This window comes from Polypterus senegalus, chromosome 8 (genome assembly GCF_016835505.1).
Source record: "Polypterus senegalus isolate Bchr_013 chromosome 8, ASM1683550v1, whole genome shotgun sequence".
In the NCBI taxonomy this organism is placed as follows: domain Eukaryota; kingdom Metazoa; phylum Chordata; class Cladistia; order Polypteriformes; family Polypteridae; genus Polypterus; species Polypterus senegalus.
The window spans coordinates 163,577,157-163,579,482 of NC_053161.1; the positions used below are offsets into that span (position 1 = coordinate 163,577,157).

A 2,326-nucleotide genomic window follows, 5' to 3' on the forward strand; every position below is an offset into this window, starting at 1 on the left:
CCCATGCTGGGCAAAATCTGAACAATTTTCGTTTTTTTTACTTTTTTACATTTATTCAAACAGTATTTACCACTAAATGTTGTGCAAGTTCTAGAAATGGGCAAACGCATAATAATACACAAAAATGTACATTTTCTCAGGATTCTGGATTTAGTGTATACTCCAAAACGGAACAGTCAAAAGCTATCGAAGTAGTTCGGTCAATCATAGTTTCATTCCCAGTATTTGAGTTTGCTGTGCCACAGGCCAAAACAGGGAACTGCACAAAGTCCTGGATTGCTGGGACACTTTGAACAGAAGGTCTTGACGTCTCTACGTTGACCCTTCTTTGAACATACACGACAGCGTGCCTTATGGCTTGGTCCAAGTTGTTGTTGGTTCGAGTCTGTCCAAAAAGTGATGTTCTGTGAGCCTCACCACTGCTTCTACTGTATCTGCATGTTGTTCCTCACCAAAGAAAATGAAGTCTGTAATGACGTCATGTTCAAACTGCAGAAATGTATTTGTGCCTCCATTTTTCTGGTACAGAATGTGAGCATTCAGCATTGCCATTTGGAGCAGATGAACTGATAACTTTTTATACCACTTCATAGTTTTTCTTGCAGCCGAATAGGGTTCCAATACTTGGTCCTGCTTGTCAACAGCACCCATGTTGCTGTTATATTCAATGATGCATTGTAGCTTGTAACGGACATCAGTAGGTGATGGGCATCCTCTTCTGCGGGGAGCCTCCTGCACAGACTCATTGTGCTGAGTTGTTAGCATGTGAACATCTTTCTTTTCTCGAAATTTCAGGCACAGCAATGGGCCACTGCGGTATGCAATGTGCTGACCCGGTGCTGGCGCTGAATTTCGAACTTCTGGAGGGACCCTGTTAGAACGAATTGTGCCACATGCTGTAGTTTTACGATGATGAAGGTAATGGAACAGCCTACAACTGGAGTACCAGTTATCCATCCAAATGCTGTACCCATTGTCCAATAGTGGTAGGGCAAGGTACACAACAATTTTCTCTGAAAGTCCAAAGTCTTTACATTCGTCTGGCAACACTGCTGAAATACTACTCATAGGATCCTCTTTGCCAGTGTATACACAAAATCTATAAATGTAACCTGAATTCTCAGCTAAGCAAAACATCTTGATACCAAACCATGCCCTTTTCAATGGTAGATACTGTCGAAACTGTAACCGGCCCTTCCACAACAATAAACTTTCATCAACTGCAACTGACGGGCCTGGTACGTAGGGCAACTGAAATGTTTCAAATAAATGGTCAATCAAAGGACGTAGCTTGAACAAGCAGTCACGGTTTGGATCTTTCTTATCTGGCTTATTGCTATTGTCATTCAAATGAAAGAATTTCAGCAGCAAAGAGAATCGGTTACGTTTCATGATAGCTGCAAAAATAGGTGTTGCATACATAGGATCTGTAGACCAGTACATCTCAATATCTGGTTTTCTGATTATTCCCATCAACATCAAAATCCCAATGAATTTTTTCATTTCGTTTTCATCAGTGTCTACCCAAGCATGAACATGGGAATGTGGAGGTAAATTGGGATTTTTCTCAATAAACTGTGCTGCATACAGATTTGTTTGATGAACAAAATGTCTTATCAAGTCAGGTGACAAAAACAGCTCATAAAACTGCTTAGCAGTGTAATTGTTTACATCAACAGTAAACCCATATGTTGCCTCAAACGGATACAGAAATGGGAGTTCACCACGGGCAGCAGTCCAGTTGAGATGTTGCGGATACACCCACTCATCGCTATCATCCGATGCATCGTCATTCACAGTATCATGTAGCGCATGTTGCTGATCATCATTGTCGCTAAAATCTTTTTCAGAACTGCTAAAATCGTGATCATTATTGTCCAAAATTGCCTGCAAGACCTCACTTGAAGTCAGTTTACGTTTCGCCATATTCAAAACTTTCACTTCCGACTCACAAAGTAAAGAATGGTTATTTCCGGCCAATACAACCATAGAGTTGTCGAAATACAATGTAGTAATAATACCTGCGCCAAACCGTTAGTTATACTACATGCCAGGCATTCACATAACCATAAGCAAATGTGCAGGATAATTCCGGCAGTAAGGCGTCAGCAATAACGCTACGATGCCGGATATATCCGGCAGAGGGCAGTTAAGAGGTTAACACTTCTTACATTAAACCACTTAGTGACTTCCACATTTCTGCTGACATTGACAGTTACTGCATTGTGGACAGTGCTCAGAGGTTATTTTTCTTGTCTTTCCATTTGATTGCATTCATTTTGGTTTTTTTTTTGCTATACACCTTCTTGCTCCCCGGTGAACATTC

At 41.0% G+C, this 2,326-nt stretch overlaps 1 protein-coding gene across 1 annotated transcript; it reads right to left on the reverse strand.

Moving 5' to 3' along the window:
- Positions 1-351: 351 nt before the first annotated feature.
- On the reverse strand, positions 352-1,926 carry LOC120534669 (piggyBac transposable element-derived protein 4-like). The gene has a single exon (XM_039762261.1). The coding sequence runs from the start codon at positions 1,924-1,926 to the stop codon at positions 352-354; it is 1,575 nt and encodes a 524-aa protein (XP_039618195.1).
- Between the last annotated feature and the right edge of the window lie 400 nt (positions 1,927-2,326).